General features: G+C 41.9%; 1 protein-coding gene across 1 annotated transcript; it reads left to right on the forward strand.

Moving 5' to 3' along the window:
- The first annotated feature begins 11,939 nt into the window (after positions 1-11,939).
- Positions 11,940-12,249, forward strand: LOC110125895 (histone H2B type 2-K1-like). The gene is made up of 2 exons (XM_020875254.2): positions 11,940-12,121; positions 12,183-12,249. Exons 1-2 carry the CDS (start codon positions 11,940-11,942, stop codon positions 12,247-12,249), a joined length of 249 nt encoding a protein of 82 aa, XP_020730913.1.
- Positions 12,250-15,550: the final 3,301 nt, after the last annotated feature.

Below are 15,550 nucleotides of genomic sequence, written 5' to 3' on the forward strand. Positions count from 1 at the left end.
CAAATCGAAAAGTTGCATTTCTAAGAACGAGAATATTTATGAAAATGTCATCTTTTAGGGTTATTGCAGAAGAAGCACTGTAGTTAAGTCTTACGAGGCAGTTCTCATGCCCAAAGCCCTATATAGCAAGCTCATCACAAGGACCAGGTCATTTATTCCTCACAAGTGTTCTGTAGGATAGATATTGTATCAGCCCGTCTCCATACATAAGAACACTGGGGTTCAGTAAAGATAAACTGCTGACTCAAGATGACATGAATTCCCAGAGCCATTCATTCTGCTCACCAGGCCACTGGGGTGAGGGGAAGGCACCACCCAAGTGGAGATGGCTCAGACTTGGACAAGGGCAGAAGGCAAGCCAGGGCACCCAGAGAAGATGGGGTGCTGGGGCAGGAGGCTGAAAGGAGGTGGGTCTATAGAGATACAGGAGGTGTGAGCCGGACCAGCTGTCAGGAGGGACCCAGCCCTGCCTTCTCTGAGTTCCCCACCCAAGAAAAACCACACAGCAAGACACACTTGTTTAGAATGTCTTGTTGGGTTCTTTTTCAAATGTCTTGTTTTTAAGTTGCATGTTGTTTTGTCATCTATACCAAGGTGTAGGTGTAGGTGTCATCTATACCAAAATCAGAACACCAAAAGAGCTTTTGGTTTTTATTTGGTTTCTTCCAAAATGCACCTAAATGAGTAGAACCTTTTTAAAATGCTGCTTTGGGTTTGGGATAATATTTGCAGCCACACTGATACACACATTTGACCCCCCTCCCCATTAGTACTCCCCTGAAGCAATCACAGAATTTTCAGAATGGCAGCCACTCATTCAGTCAACAAACATTTATTGAGCATTTACTCTGTATCAGACCACCCACTCAGCAACATAAGCATGGCAGTGAACCAGAAGAGACACAACACTTGTTCCCCTGGAATTCACATTCTAGTTGGGAGAGAGATGGGTGTTAATTCCAAAACCAAATGATTAAGATGATACCAAATTGAGACACACTCTTGGACAAGCAAGAGTGACATGAAAGAAAGCTATTTGAGTAGAAGACATATAACAGGTTGGGTGGTCACGGTTGGCTGGGAGAAAGTGATGCTTGAACTGGGGAGAAATAGGGAGAAGGGACCTCAATGTGAAGGTCTGAAGCCAAAGGGAGCCAGGGGGAGGGAAGAGCTATGCAAAGTGCTACCGCTGCTGAAAGTTTGGAGTATTTGAGGACCACTGAGAAAGCCAGTCTGGCTGGATCACAGTGTGCTGGGGAGAGAATAGTTGGAGATGAACTACAGGGATCAGATCAGGAAGAAATTTGTCAACGTGGTACAAGGAGTTTGAATCATATTCGCAGAGATATAGACTCTATTTGAGGACAGTAAGCAGGCCAGAGAAGGAGCTTATTTTTATTGAGAAAAGCATCCACATGATAACTGTATAGGGAGTGGATTATAGGGGGCAGAGAAGGTGAGAAACCAGTTAGGAAGGTATTACAGAGGATAAGGTATGGACAAGAATGGTTTGGGTCTATTCAGAGCAAAGCAGACAGATCTGAAAAATGTTTTCAAGATAGAGGTAAGAGGTCTCATTGACTGGGTGGATGTGGGGAGGATAAGGGAATTGGTGAAATCCAGGAAGATCCCTAGGTTTGGGCCTGAAGATCTGGTATGTTGGTGTCAATCAACAAAATTGGAAGTTGGGTGAACAGCCAGTTCTGGTGCCACTGGGAGGGGAATTCAAGGGTTCAGTTTGAACATAATAGGTTAGAGATGGTATTAGATAGCCAAGTATGAGTGTCAAGTAGGCATTTAGATGCAGGAATCTACAGTTCAAAGGAGAAGACAAGGCTGGACATGAAGATGTTGATTTTTTCACCTTATAGATGGTAAGTTTGGCATGTGATTGGATAATCAACTTGTGGAGTGAGAAGGAGAAATTATATTTGAACCATCTCAAGATGACCACTGTGAGCTTGTATCTGTATTTATCCCTTATTTATAAAACAGAGGTAATAACAGACCCCCCAAAAGGTAGTTTTACAAATTAAATTCTACTTGTATATAAGGTCCTAATCTGTATGACCCCAAATCTTGATCTAGTCCAATGTCTTGTTAAGGTCCCAGAAAGGCCAATACCATAAGAGTTAGACTTTCTCAAGAGAGAGGGCTAATTAGCTCATTTGCAAAGCCAAGATTCTGTGGTCCTAAGGTACCACCCACCCTGCCTTCTTTCCTCTTTCTCCTTGAGCAATTGCATCCACAAAACATTTTCACCCAGCACACAGACACACACACACTACTTTGGGGCCATTTCCCTGGGAAGCTGAATCCCAGGAAAGAAAAGATCTTTAGGAGGGCTGACTCGATGGTACATGACTCTAGGGAGTTGTAACTGGCATGGGTCAAGTCCCATTACACAAGGTCAAGTGGCAGCTAAATCCCCTTGGCTAGAACAAGTCGTGGCTTTCCTTAGAGCTCTGGGTTGGTGCCTAGAGGGTGAGGGGCCGGCAAAGGAGTCTTCAGTCAGAGGGGTGCTCGAGGACACCACCTTGCCTATTCCCTTCGCTGCCCTCTCTGCCACACCCCAATGTCCAAAAGAGAGTGTCAGTGTCCACAACAACTCTAGCTAATTTTTGCTGAGTGCCTATTCTGTAACAGGCACTTGTGCAACCACTTTCCCTATATAACCTTCTTCAGCCCTTCCAGGATCCTGTAAGGAGGATATTATTATAACTACCAAGTTACAGATGAGAAAACTGAGACTCAGGGATGATGAGAGGTCACCGTCCAAGGTCAAACAACTGAGAAGGCATGGAGATTTGAACACAAGTTTTCTCTCAACCACAGCACTCTATCATTTCTTAGTGGTGTAGCATGTTTATCCCTTTCAGTTTATGTCAGCAACATTGACCTCCCAAGCATACAGAGGGAAGGGTCCTGGATGAGGAGTTGGATAAGTTATAGTTTCAGATGTGTTACTGGTGAATTATGTAGCCTGGAGTAAATTACTTACCTTCCCTAAGCCTTAGTTCTCCTATCTTCAGGGCAGAGGGAGTGGTCTCTGCCTCCTGAGGAGGTCTGGAAGCACAGAATGTGAAAAGCAACATAAAAATCATTTGCAAAGTCTCAAGGGAGGATTGTGCAGAAGATCAGGAAGAACTCATGGTGATGATGTTGATATTGGTGCTGCTGCTGATAATGATAATGGTGGACACGCACAGGAATGAACACATCTTAGAAGTCTCTTCCCTATTTATTAAGACAGAATAGAACCTAATCCATAGATAGTGTTCAATGGATATTAGTAAATAAATAAGTAGTGAAGGTGAATGAGAGAGTTAATAAAGGAGAATTCAAGAGATTCCATGCTCTTCAAACTCTTGGGCCCAGAAATGAATCACTTGAATATATATAAAGTTGGGATTAGCATGAAGTTCAAGGTGGATTCTAAATTTATTCATTTGTATCCCTCTGGGACTTCAGGAAGGTTTGGGGAAGGAAGGAAGAGAGGGAGGAAGGGAGGGGGGAAATATCCAAATCACATATTTATTAATTTATTACAAACTGAACCTAGAGTTCAAGGTTCTCTGACTCCATTGGTGTTGGGAAGGTACAGTTCAGTTCTGTCACTCAGTCATGTCTGACTATTTGTGACCCCATGGACTGTAGCATGCCAGGCTTCCCTGTCCATCACCAACTCCCAGAGCTTGCTTGAACTCATGTCCATAGAGTCGGTGATGCCATCCTACCATCTCATCCTCTGTCGTCCCCTTCTCCTCTTGCCTTTAACCTTTCCCAGCATCAGGGTCTTTTCCAGTGAGTCAGTTCTTCTCATCAGGTGGCTAAAGTACTGGAGTTTCAGCTTCAGCATCAATCCTTCCAGTGAATATTCAGGACTGATTTCCTTTAGGATGGACTTGTTTGATCTCCTTGTGTCCAAGGGAATGCACAGATGAAGCCTTAAATACTTGAATAACTTCCTGAAGATTCATTATCAGAGTTATTCAGCATAGAGTACAGGTTAAGATTGTGAAGTCAGATTGATCTGGGTTCATATCTTAGCTCTAGGACTCACAAACTTTGTGACCTTGGCAAGTTATTTAGGCTCCTTGTGTCTCGTTTGTCCTAAAGAAAAAAAAAATCTTCCTTGTAAAGTTAAATGTGATAAAGCATGTAAAGACTTTCAGAGAGCTCCTGGGAAATAGTCAAGGAAAGTCAGCTATTGTTACTGTAAAGTTTTGATCCCCAGAGAAGATGACCAGTTAAGCCACCATCAGAAGAATGAACATGAGAGGTCAGGATACAGGCTGGAGGGTACCCAGAGATGAACTTGGAGAAGAGTATCCTCCCACCTGTTTGTGGACAAAAAGAATAAATTGAGGAGAAGCAGGCCCTCATGTTCCTAGATGTGTCCAGTTCTCTAGAATCATCACAATGGCCAATACCTAAAAGTGTCTTGTCTCCCATAGGTTTTCCAGAAAGTCTCAATAGTGCTAAAGACCATGTGATCCAGGAACCCCCGGGCTCAGACAGTCATCTCAGGGGCTCAGTGAGACTCAGGCCTGGGTAAGCCTGGGTTGCGTGCTTCCTGCACCAGAGCCTGAGAGTCTTCAGGACAGTTACATCATGGAGTCACGCAGAGGCTGGCATCACCAGGCTTCATCCTCCTGCTGATCAGGAGGCGGGCTGACTGCTATCATGTGTTTATTGTCTACAAAGCCTACAGATATAACTGGGGGTTGGACTAGCTTCCTCAGACACCCTCTAAAAAAAGCACAGCTTCTGGCTGTTAGAACTAAGGAATGACCTCACACTCTTCACATTTCATATCCCTAACAATGATTCCTAGAAAGGGACTCAAACGAACCTCACAGCTTTACCTGACAAGTTAAAGCCAGAGGTTCAAACACAGCACAAAGTGTTTTTTTTTTTGTTTTTGTTTTTTTCTCATTTTATTTTTTATTTATTTTTTTATTTTTTTATTTTTTCATTTATTTTTATTAGTTGGAGGCTAATTACTTCACAATATTGTAGTGGTTTTTGTCATACATTGACATGAATCAGCCATGGATATACATGTATTCCCCATCCCGATCCCCCCTCCCACCTCCCTCTCTACCCGATCCCTCTGGGTCTGCCCAGTGCACCAGGTCCCAGCACTTGTCTCATGCATCCAACCTGGGCTGGTGATCTGTTTCACCCTAGATAATATACAAACACAGCACAAAGTTTTAAGTGTCTTTATGGGTCCTTCAACCGTATTCATCACACTGAAGCCTTTTATTCCTTTAGAGTATTACAGCTACCATGAGTAAGGCATTATGGTAGTTATTGAGTAAACAGAAATGCATCCTCTGTCTTAGTTGACTAGGAAGCTTATGGATGATAGAAATGGCTTTTTGGCTTGGTTTCTCTTTTATATTCTTCTGCAGAGTTAGTTGAATTGATCTCCAGGGGGATATGTCTCCTCTCTCCTAAGATCCTTCCATGACCCTATTCTCAATGTGACTCATTGAAAAGCTCATGGAACTGGACTTTTGGAATGTTGGCAGTTGCTTTTTGTATAATTGTTATTCTTTTCAAGGTCAAAATATAGAATTCCTTCCCCTTCTTAACCCAGACATCACCATGTTTGACTGTTATAAGGTAGATCACTGGCAATCTCTTAGTTTCTTTGAAATCTTTACTCATATTCTCTCTTTTTTTTTTTTTTTTGGAGTATAATTGATGTCCTACTTTGTGCTGATTTCAGGTCAGCAAAATGACCCAGTTATATACATCCATATCCATTCATTCTTCCTCAGATTCTTTTCTCATATTGGTTATCACAAAATACTGAGCAGAGCCCCCTGTGCTGACAGTAGGTCCTTGTTGGCTATCTGTCTTATATACAGCAGTGTGTGTATGTTAGCCCCAAGCTCCTGATTTATCCCTCCCCCTGACATTTCCCCTTTGGTAAGGGTAAGCTTGTTTTCAATATCTGCAAGTCTGTTTCTGCTTTCTAAATAAGTTCATTTGTATTGAGTTGGCCAAAAAGTTTGTTCAGGTTTTTTCGTAACATGTTACAGAAAAACCCGAATGAACTATTTGGTCAACCCAAATGTCATTTTTTAAGTTCGATTCCGTGTATGAGTAATAGCATATGTTATTTGTCTTTGTCTGTCTGACTTACTTCACTTAGGATGACAATGTCTGCTTCCTTGTTGTCACTATTAGAAGTCAAAAGAAGGCAAAGAATCCTAGAAAACCCCTATTCTGCCATCGTCCAACCAAGTCTCATTATCAAGTTAAGTATATGGGTCCAGAGATAGAGGCAGAGTCAAGAAGCTCTGAGCAGCAGGCTTGCACCAAATCCTGGTGTCTTAGTTTCAACCGAATGCTGGGCAGCAGTGACAGGAGTGGAGGACTCCATGGCTTGATATCACGATATTAACTCAAAGAGGAAGTGCTGTGCTGAGGGTGTGTTGCCTCCAGGGTTTTTTTCCCCTCAGTCTCATGGTTATCCCCAGGAGACCTTGGCTAGTCTCAAAAACTTGGAAATGTAGCTTGACCAGCAAGTTCATTACATGTAATTCACTGTCTCATTTGATGTAGAGAATCAAATTTGGTGAGAGAATCATGGTTCCCAGTCAATTAACATTTATTAAGATCCATCTGTAAGATAAGTTGATTCATTTATTCACTCAGTATAGCTTGTGTCCTTTTCACATGGGAGAAGCAGCAGCGTGTGGTAGTCTTAGAGTTCCAGATTTAAAGTCAGGCAGCTTTAACCTTGCCCCAGGGACTGGTTATTTACCAGCTAGTTGTTTGATTTGGGTGTAAATGCTCTAATCTTTATGAGCTTGACTTTCCTCAACACTAAATGGGAGCAAAAGTTTCTATGATATAGAACTTTTAAAATAAAACCATGATCAGGTAATTCACATGGTACCTGGAACATTAATTACAAATAATAATAATGATAATGATAATAATAATATGTGCTAATTAGGGCTAGACTATTTTGTATGAGCAGGCTGTTTCCTATCTCATTTATGGAAAACTTTTGAGAAATCCTTCAGCTGTTTATTTTGCATCTGAAACAATGATCTCTTAGTCAAAGGGTAGCATGTTTGCATACGTGTCCTACTTGGGTCAGCACACACTGACACAGATGAGTTTCACTTTGAATCTGCTCAGTCTTGTAATTTTCTTCTCACTCAGTGAGATTCTGACCTGACCTCAGTGTTTCCAGTAAATCATTCACAATAAAGAACTTTTGGGGCATCATCTGTGCCTTCATCTCCTTGTCGCCAAATTGGAAGCACAGTCCATTGGAGTGGACTCTTACAGTGTTTTCCTGCTGCATACATCCTGAAATGAAATTACATCACACACAAAAAAGATCATTTCTTCCAATTCAGCAGCCAGAATCGAAGAGGAAGTGAAATGAAGTCAATGGATTTTTTAATAAATTATAAAACAAGGTGTACAATGTAACTTCGTATTTTCTCCCTTTTGTAAAGTGTGCTTTTACATAGCAAAAACCCTGGAAAAGATACCCATTCAACTACCAATAGTGGCAAACTCTAGAAAGTGAAACTGTAAGTGATTCCCCCTTATTACGTCTTTTTTGGTACCTTCAGAAAAGACTCGATGACCCTGTGTTGTTTGTGCAGTTAGGAAAATAGCACAGTTAAAAAATAGATTGAAAAAGCACTGTACTTAGTGCAGTGGGGCTCAGTGGTAAAGAATCCACCTGCCAATGCAGGAGACGTGGATCTGATCCCTGGGACAGGAAAATCCCCTGGAGAAGGGCATGACAACCCACTCCAGTATTGTTGCCTGGATGCAATGCTATGGGCAGAGGAGCCTGGTGGGCAATAGTCCACGGGGTCACAAAAGAGTCGGACACTACTTAATGACTAAACAAAACCAACAGCTAAGCATAGTACCAGGCAAATCTTAGATGCTCAGTGGTTGCCTAACGATGTAATGAATGGTTCACAATCTGGGCATTTCCTGAGGAGCTGACAGTTCAGGTTCTCTGGCATATCCATCATCCTGACTCCACCACCGAATGATCTCTCCAAGATAACAAGAGCAAGAGGAAGGAGAAAGAAATAGATAACAAAGATTTAGGAAGGAGAGTGCAATAAGTGGCAGGTTACATCCCTTGATCACAGAATGTTGCACCTGGGACACATGCTATGGAAACCCCATTTCCTGGGCACTGTGCAGGCACCTCACGGAGATCACAGTCTCCCACTCTTTCCTAGCTCTCAGCATGCAGGTGGGGAATTACTCGGACCCATCACAAGTGTAGGTAGTGACAATGATTTGAATCAAGGCCTCCTAACCCCGTTCAGGGCTCCTTTGATAAAGAAACGCATCTATGAAATACATGCGCATATATATATATATATATATATATATATATATATATATATATATATATATGTAAACTCATCTTAATGTAGAGACTCAGATGGGTAATGGGAAATTAAAAACATTAAGAAGAACCAGAAGACTGAAGAAAAAGAAAAAGGCATATTTATGAGCTCCATTATAAACAACCTTCAGTCAATAGTATTTATGAAAGGCACGAATGTTTTCAGAGCCTTGAGAGAATCAAGCCACAAAGACAAAGGAAGTAACTCATCCAGGGTAGAGAACACCTCATCTGCCCAGATTAAAAAAAAAAAACAAAAAAATCAAACAGAGCCACTGAGCAACAATTTGTGGGAGAATCTCCTTTGTGCGTTTAGGAAGTCATTCCTTGCTCAGTCAGGTTTTTTTGTTCAACGAAATAGAGCAAAGTTTATTTGTCTTTTTAAAATTCTGGATCCTTGCCTTCTACCCACCCCAACAAAATCCCTACATTAAAAGACAGAAATTGGTAGCTGACTCTATTGTTAACCCAAACCCCAAAACTGTACCCCCAAATGTCAAAGGGATGATTGATACATACACTGCAGATATACCTAGAGACCATCAAGTGCAGTCCATGAGAAGAAGGGGAATTGAGCCTCTTACATTGCAATTCTCTACTTAAAGGCTGTCCCTTCTTCCAGAACTTTTTTTTTTTTTTAATTTTTAAAGCAGACACAGGACACTGCATTTTAGCCAGGATCTCAATGAACTTCATGGATATTATCTAAAAGCCAGTATTAGTTTTTCTGTTCTTTAAACATGTCTTATACACTACAGTTTAAATAATTTAAATGTGATACAGAGAGTTCATATTTTGACAGAGATAAAGGTCAAAAATGGAGATCATATTCATTCCTCTCTTTCCCAGGCATCAATTCTCTGGCTGGGAAAGGCTTGGGAAATGCCATAAGAATTTTGGAATCACTTGATCCCACCTGCTGAACCTCCATCTCCTCCCCTGCATGGGTGCTGACTGATTCTACAATCTGGGAGATTACTCTAGGCAATGATTGTCAGAAAACTTTAATTCCCTGGGAATCATCTCATTATAAACATGACTTAATTGAAATTTGGGTTTTGACTTTACTGTTATCAATAATAACATTACTGAAAGTATCATTATACTCTTATAAAAAGCTCTTATAAACAATGCTCTGCTCTTATAAACAAATTTCAAAATTTTATATTGCCCCAAACAGTAGAAATTTTCACACATGTCAAAGCCAAAATGGGTGGCACTGATCAGCCATAGTCCTCATCCTGATTCTAGCAAATAGGCTCCTCCTTCTCATTGCTCTGTCATCTTCAACATGGGGCTCCTTGTTGAAGGTTAACAGCTTGTCTATGTCTGCAGCAAGCAGGTCACCAGGAAAGAACAAGGAAGGGACCATGAGAGATCCTTATGTGCTGGACCAGGAAGTGAAACATTTCAGTTTGACCACACTTCATTGGTTAGAGTTCAGACACATTACCACACTTAATACAAGGGAAGCTGGGAGATGTAGGCTGTGTGTCCAGAAAGTAGAAGAAACAGACGTGTTGTGTTGCTAGCCAGTCTCCATGACAATAGGGAAATAAAATCAGCACAGTAACAACAGTTTCCAGAGTATGCCCTTGAGGCTACAGAAGTGAGACCTAGTCTAATAACACATCTTCAGTCCTATACAAGATCCCTGTGTAGAATAAAGATCTGAGAAGTTTTTTTCCTCTAAGAAAATATCACCATAATGGGAAAACTCTTGAGAAATGAAAGCAAGGATATATCATAGGGCAAAACAAGAGTTTCAGCAAGAATTGAAGGAGAAAAAAACACCGAAATATCCCTAATTAGTTAAAATTTTTAATTTACCGCAAGTTACATTCCTTATTCAGTCCAGTTAATTGGGAGGTTACCCTAACCAGTTAATAAGCCATGGTTTTTTAACAGTGATATTGTAGTTTTGATTATCCTAATGAATTCCTATGTATGTATAATTCACCAGAGATTAAACAGAAGCCAAGGGAAAGAAAGAGTGAGGGAGGGAGGAAGGAGAAAAGAGGGGACAGAGAGAAAAAAAGAAGAAAGGGAGGAAGTGAGGAGTGAAGGATGGAGGCGGGAGAAAAGACAAGGGAGGGACGGAAGCGATTCCCCTGTGGGGGAGTGTTTGCTCCACCGTTTTCTGACTGGAGAAGGACACGGGTTTGAAAGCCAGTCTCTCCTGCTCTAATTGCAGTGATGAAAAGTAGCTCTGCGGAAAGACACCCATAAGTATTTGAAACCAGGTTACAGCCCCCTTTGGTAATTTGCTTCTGTAAGAAACATACATGCTGACAAATTATCTTTAACTCCTCCAAGAAGAGATCTGGTTCTTATGGGAATTTGAATTTATTTCAAGGGTGGGATGGGAAGGAAAGCGTTCATGACACCAGTTACTAAAACAGATTTCACGACTGGAAGCCTGAAGAGTCTCTGGCAGAAAAACACCTTAACTCTAATCAAAGCGAACTGATGTCCTTGATGTTGGAGGTGTGCAGGATGAAAGATGAACAGGTTGTGCCTGTTCACAAGTATCTACTTCAAACCAAATACTCACACTGACTTGTCCCCTTGAATCTGATCCGTCATCTGAGAAATGGAAACACTGAGGTGTAGGTTCACCTGATATTAACGAAAGTAAATGAAGTAAATGCACTCAAACATCGCAAATGGAAGTACAATTTGGAAGGTAGTTCCTTTGGAAATTGTATCAAGGTTAGATACACTCATACTTTTTGAACCAATCATTGAATTTCTAACCTGCAATGCTCTTAATTTCAGGGAAACAAAAATTCTTAGATATAAGATGTATATTGCATAGTTATGACAGCAAATGCTAACAATGGGGTTGTTTCAGTCAATTTGGCATATAGACTATAATAAAGGTGTGTGAAATTATGCTGTAGCTTTGGTTTTATGCAGTTTATTACATATTTGCTGTTGTTGTTTAGTGGCTAAGTCGTGTCCAACTCTTTTGCGAGCCCATGGACTATAGCCCACCAGCCCCTCTGTCCATAGGGTTCCCCAGGCAAGAAAACTAGAATAGGTTGCCATTCCCTTCTCCAACCTGCACTGCAGGCAGGTTCTTTACCACTGAGCCACCTGGGAAGCCCTTATTACACGTTGCAGATCAGTAAACTCGTAATTATTGAATTTTTAGAGATCTAGTGTCAAAGAAGCTGTGACCTCAGTCTTTAGATTTAAATGAACATTTTAGTTTGTGCTTTCTGAGTGGCTAGAATATTGTATTTCTCTTTCTAAGTTTGGGGCGTTTTGATGACTTTACATTTGGGAATGAATTGAAATTGAATACTGGGGTCACTTTGAAGTGGATGCAATTTTGCAAAGCTTGGAAACAGGCTTAAAAGATAATGTTAAGTGAAAAAGCATGAAAGAAACTTATTGGTAGAGTCTGGTGACAAGAAAATGAAGCAGAAATTAACACCTTGAAGAGAAAAAAGTCCTACTTTTTTCCAGTTTCCTTCCTCTTTTCAAAATTTCTTCAAGAAGGAGGAGCAGGAGGATGCGTGCCGAGCCTGGACAGCCGCAGCATCTGGGGGGCCGGAGGGGCTGGAGTCTTGGGGACAAGAAGTGCAAAAGGCACAGCGGGTGTAAAGAAGCCTATTCAGTGTACATCTACAAGGTGCAGAAGCAGGTGCACCCCGTCATCGGCATCTCCTCCAAGGCCATGCACATCATGAACTCGTGGGCTGAACCATCCTGACATCTGGGAGGTCCAGACAGCTGTGCATCTGTGGCTGCCTAGGGAGGTGGCCACGTACACTGTGTCCAAGGGCACCAAATCCATGACCAAGTACACCAGCTCCGAATGACCTTGGACCTGACCTTAATAAAGGCTGAATTGCTAAAAAAAAAAAAAAGTCTTCAATAAAAAAATTAAAGTTTTCTTTGAGAAAAAAAAAATATATATATATATATAAACTTGAAAAGAATTGCCTCTTCCACCTACACCTTCCCACACCTTGACTGTAACTCTGAGGTTGTAACACTCATGTAGATTACATGAAGCCTGATATGAGCCAGGTGACTGCATTATCTTCTATGCAGCTGGGTGCACTTCATTCCCAGAAGCAATGTGAGCCCTCGGAAGGACAGATGTTTATGTTGCTAACCAAGTGTCCCAGGTCCACAACCACTTCATATGGAACAAGGATGATGACAATGAGCATCTATTTACATTCTTTCTATGACTTTTTTGTGTGGACCCTTTTTAAAGTCTTCACTAAATGTGTTACAATATTGCTTCTGGTTTTGTTTATTTATTACTATTTTTTTTTTATTTTAAGATTGTTTTAAACCTTTTTGTTTTTCATGGCTGTGCTGGGTCCTCCTTGCTGAGCATGATGTTTCTCTAGATGCAGTGGCTTCTCTTGTTGCAGAGAACTGGCTCTGGGCCCCTCAGACCTGAGTAGTTGTGGTACATGGGTTTTGTTGCTCTGTGGCCTGTGGGATTTTCCCCGACCAGGGATCAAATCGGTGTCCCCTGCATTTCAAGGCAGATTCTTGACCACTAGATCAGCAGTGAAGTACTGCTTCTGTTTTTATGTTTCGGATTTTTGGTCACGAAACATGTAGAATCTTAGCTCCCGGACCAGGGATCAAACCCATACCCCTTACATTGTAAGGCAAGTCTAAACCGCTGGACCACCAGGGAAGTCTCTGAGCATTCATTTAGAAAAGGAATTCACGCAAGAATCCTATTCGGTTCTGCTGCAGTCCTTTACCCTGGATCTAGAAATGACTTCTCAGGCTGACGACGTATAAGGCAGCGGGAGCGCCAGAACCTCCCTCCCCGCTCGCCTTTGATGTGACTGTACCATCAACACGAAGGCCAGCTCCTAGAAGGCGAGCTGAGTCAGGTCTCCTGGCTGTCAGGCTCCTTAGTGCTTGTGCAGGCAGAGTGAGGTTTTGTTTCTCTTTCGGTAATAGCGGCCTATCTGAGCCTACCTTGGTCAGGACCGACTGCATCATCCTAAAATGACTGCTTTTTATTTCTCCTGCATTTAATCAGATGCTCTGCCACTAAAATTTTAAAAAACAGTGCTTAGATCCTGTTGAACTGGGCATGAAAGATTCCCTTTGCTCCAGGTTCTGATGGAAGAGACTTAAGCTTTAAATTGTGAAGAATCTCAAGGATCCTACTTGCCTGTGATCCCACTTTAGCCCCCAGGTCCTGTCTCCTCCTCAGTTCAAGAGTTGGGATTTTTCAATCAAGGGCAATTTTGCCCCCCCTTCCCCCAAGGGGACATTAGACAATATCTGAAGACATTTTTGGTTGTTGCAACTTGGAGGGAGGTGAGGACATGATCAAGAGTATTGACCTTGAATAGGCAAAAGCTAGCACGCTGCTAAACGCCCTACAATGTCAGTAGTGTCCAGGTCGAGAAATCCTAGTAGTTTTCAGACACGCCTTTTTGATTCAGGATGTATGGGGTGATCCCTGAAATCCGCATTTCTCATAAGTTCCTAGGTGATACTACTCTCTTCTGGACTAAGGACAATGCTTGGAGAACTGTTGGTCAGTATTTTCAGAGACAATATCCCCAGGAAAATAACATGTAAAGGCTTAGGAAGAGTTAGCTGGAGAAAAATGGAAAGATACGCTTTTGCAGGCAGTATGTGCAAACACAGAGATGGGAAGTTTTGGCATGTTTAAGTAATGCAACTAGCAAGCATGGGGTTGAATAAAGCTGGAGAGAAAGCCAGGGACAGACTTCACTGGGTTATAGTAGAAGTGTAGGTCTTCTTAGGTGACTCAGTGGTAAAAGAACCCACCTGCCAATGTAGGAGACACAGAAAAAGTGGGTTCGATCTTTGGATCAGCAAGATCCCCTGGAGGAGGAAACAGCAACCCACTCCAGTATTCTTGCCTGGAAAATTCCACGGACAGAGGAGCCTAGCAGGCTACAGTCCACAGGGTCACAAAGAGTCAGACACAACTGAGCAACTGAGCACACACTGTAAATTATGGCTTTTATTCCATTGAAAGCATTGGAAAGACACTGGAGAGACTTTTAGCAGGGAACGGGGACTCTTGACCAGGCAGTTGAGGGTAAAGGAGAACTTGTTGCTTGTAGTTCAATAAAAGAGCATGGCCTTTGGAGCCAGACAGTCCTGAATTTCAATTCTAGTTAAGCCTCTTTAACTAGCTACATGATCAAGGGCAAATTATTTCAGTTTCTATGAACCTCCGTTTCCTCATCTGTAAAATGAAACCATTCGGACCTGCTCCACTAGATTGTTGTGAGAATAAGTGAGATCACGTTCATAAAAGTGTCTGGCACACAGGAGGTGTGTGGCTCAACGAATGTTAATTCTCTTCTATTAAGCATCATGATGAAAGGACCAGGGGCCCATCCAGGACCTAATCTGCATCTCAAAGAGCACTCAGCAAAGCATGATGTCAGCAACCCAGGTCTGTCCAAAGAGTGCTTGCATCACCTGTGTGTGCCAAACGTATGTCAGGGCCTGCTGCTGGCAAGTTTACAGGCAAATGAGGCAACCACCAACCCACACAAAAATGCTGCAAAACTAATGCTAGGTTTTCAGATACCATCACAAAACTCAGGCCAAAGTTACCTAATTTATTGACATTTGGATACTTCAGAGGCTCTTTTATCGGGCCCGTATTGTTTTGTAGCCTGACAATGGGAAGGGGAAACAGGGCTTAAAACCACAATAAATAATAATAATATTTAGCACTTAAGTAACCTCCACCAGCTTCAAAGCCACTTACAAGCACTCACAAATTAAGACTCACCCAGCCCCAGCCTTGGGAAAATGTCATTATCTTGGTTTCTTCAACGCAGCACAGAGGATGAGACAATAGAGTTGTCCAAATTCTGGTCACATGGCTTCAAAATCAGCTGCTTTAATTCAATCCAGGCATCTCTAGAGGGTCCATTCTAGAAGAATCTGGATATTTTCTTGGATCATAGTTTATGCAGAATGTTTGATGAGAAGAGCAAGCTCCACTTTACAAGACTCCTTTAAAATAATAATAAAAAAGATGGAGAGACACAGATATAGAGATGGACAATGAGGACACAATGAGGGAAGGAAAGAGTGGGACAAATGGATGGAGAAGCAGTGACATGTATAGGCTACCATGTG

The sequence above is a fragment of the Odocoileus virginianus genome, chromosome 15 (assembly GCF_023699985.2).
Source record: "Odocoileus virginianus isolate 20LAN1187 ecotype Illinois chromosome 15, Ovbor_1.2, whole genome shotgun sequence".
Taxonomy (NCBI): domain Eukaryota; kingdom Metazoa; phylum Chordata; class Mammalia; order Artiodactyla; family Cervidae; genus Odocoileus; species Odocoileus virginianus.